The sequence below is a fragment of the Mus caroli genome, chromosome 8, assembly GCF_900094665.2.
Source record: "Mus caroli chromosome 8, CAROLI_EIJ_v1.1, whole genome shotgun sequence".
Taxonomy (NCBI): domain Eukaryota; kingdom Metazoa; phylum Chordata; class Mammalia; order Rodentia; family Muridae; genus Mus; species Mus caroli.
Window position 1 is genome coordinate 115765445 of NC_034577.1, and position 2061 is coordinate 115767505.

The window sequence follows — 2061 nt, forward strand, 5'->3', positions numbered from 1 at the left end:
TCTCTCTCTCTCTCTCTCTCTCTCTCTCTCTTTCTCTGTCTCTCATGCTCTGGGACAGCCCCTTCTCCACCTCTCTAATCAAGGTTGGCTGTATCTCTTCTGGAGGTGGGAACCTGAGGTTCAGACTAGACAATCCCTTCTCGGGTCACCCTGGCCAGGAATTGAATCCTCTCGTCTCCACCCCGCCATGCAGGGAATCTGATCTCCACTAGAGGGAGCAGCTACCCACAGATTTCCCAGTGGTCCAGGAGCCCTTAAACCTGCCCAGGGGTCTGGCTCTACTGTGACGCTTCCTCCCTCCCAACAGGGGTGTTCCAATCTCTCAGTGTGAAGAACAAGGACTTTATCCATCTCAACATAAACGAGGTATGGCCAAGCAGACCCCGACCAGGGCGCAGCAGATTATGAACACGCTAAGTGGATCCCCCAGGCAGGACGAGCACTCGCCGTGGGTGGAGTGCAGAGGCCCGTGTTTCTGTCCGCTTGGCGGTCAGCATAATCAGCGCTGTAATCCTGTGAGCTGTGGGTGTCTTTGTTGCCCTGGTGTCTGCTCATGTGAGCCCCAAGAAAGAGGGTGTGGAGTAAACAGAACGCTCCACATAAACACGAGCAAGCCTGGTGAGAGGAAGGGGAGAAATGAGAAGCTTCCGGCTGCTCCGCATCCTGGCAGCTCGCTTGCTCACAAGGACCCTAAGCTACCACCTTCCCTTTAGCTCCACTACGGTAGAGGGCCATCTTTCTCTGGAAAGGTGGGTCACCAAACTCACACAACCCTGCCCAAGATGTCTCTGTGAGTCTTCCCCTTCAACAGGAACAAAACACATCTTATCCCTCTGTCCTATCTGCCCTCTACTGAAAGTTCACTTAGCCTTTTTCAAGGTTTATCTGACTGGGGAGATGGGCACAAGCAGGAGGGCCCACGTTTGAACCCTATGACCCATGTAAAAAGCCAAGTCTGGCGGCCTGTATCTGTAATTCCAGCGCTGTGTGGGGGCTGAGGCAGGTGGATCTCTGAAGCTCACTGGCCAGCCAGTGTGGTCATGGACAATTAGTACCTACAGGTTCAGTGAGAGACTTTTTCTCGAAATATAAGATGGGGAGAAAAATGCCTGGTCTGTACCCACATACACATATGCATGCATACATAAAATAATTATACACTCTACACACCCAGCAATCTGTTTTAATTTAAATTTTAAATAAATGGTTTCATGTTGAGTCAGAAGGCCAAATTTGTGCAAGATGACCAGCAAGAGTTCTTACAACATAGTACAAACAGAAGCCACTCCTCGGTTGCTAGGCTGGGTTTCTAAAGCCTCATCTCTCTCTTTACTTCCAGTTCATCAGCCTGACCATGAACATCTGAGGTTGTCCTGACCCGATGCCGTCTGCCCCTCTGATACTCAGCTTCTGGATCACGAACCTCAGAACTTTTTTTAGAGGGCTGCCCTGCCCACTGCTCTCTCCTCCCAGCCTCACACCACTCTCCTCCCCTCTCCGTAGTGATTTAGAAGAATCTAAAGGGATTGGCTGTGTTCTCTGATTCTGTGGAACTTCTTGTAAGATCATTGCTTCACAAGAACCTACGGTACCATCTGTGTCTGTGTGCTCAGGCCTGGGGTTGCTGTGTGCTCCTCCCGCCCCCGCCCCGCCCCCGCCCCCGCCAACTGGTCATTCAATGTTCCAGTACCCAGAGTCCTGGCTCCAATCATGCTATTAACACACACACATGGTGCTTTTCTTTATTTCTTTATTCAAGGGGAGGTTAGTGGAAATGTTTATCTCAGGTGGAGAGAGCAGAGCCTGATGATGCTGAGGGTCTAAAGTGTTATGGAGTAACGTGGAAATTATTCTGATGTACTACTTGGGGAGACTGATGGCAGTACTGTGTGTATGTGTGTGTGTGTATGTGTTGGAGGACAACCGCAGGTATCCATTCCTCAGGTACTATCCACCTTGCTTTTTAAATATATTTTAATTATTATATTTTGAACCACATGCATACGTGTTTAACCGTGTGTAGGTGGACATGAATACGGTTTCCCTCAGAAGTCAGAAGAG

General features: G+C 49.7%; 1 protein-coding gene across 3 annotated transcripts in view; it reads left to right on the top strand.

The window, feature by feature from the left end:
• Positions 1 to 1586, top strand: part of Capn9 (calpain 9) — a 38574-nt gene extending 36988 nt beyond the window's left edge. For 2 of the 3 annotated variants that reach the window (XM_021169333.2, XM_021169334.2), the window contains 2 exons: positions 308 to 366; positions 1340 to 1483. In XM_021169333.2, coding sequence (XP_021024992.1) covers positions 308 to 366; positions 1340 to 1366 — 86 coding nt within the window. In that variant the 3' untranslated portion in view covers positions 1367 to 1483. Of the gene's footprint in view, positions 1 to 307; positions 367 to 1339 lie in introns of all 3 variants that reach the window. The other variant, XM_021169331.1, reaches the window with a different exon arrangement.
• Positions 1587 to 2061: the final 475 nt, after the last annotated feature.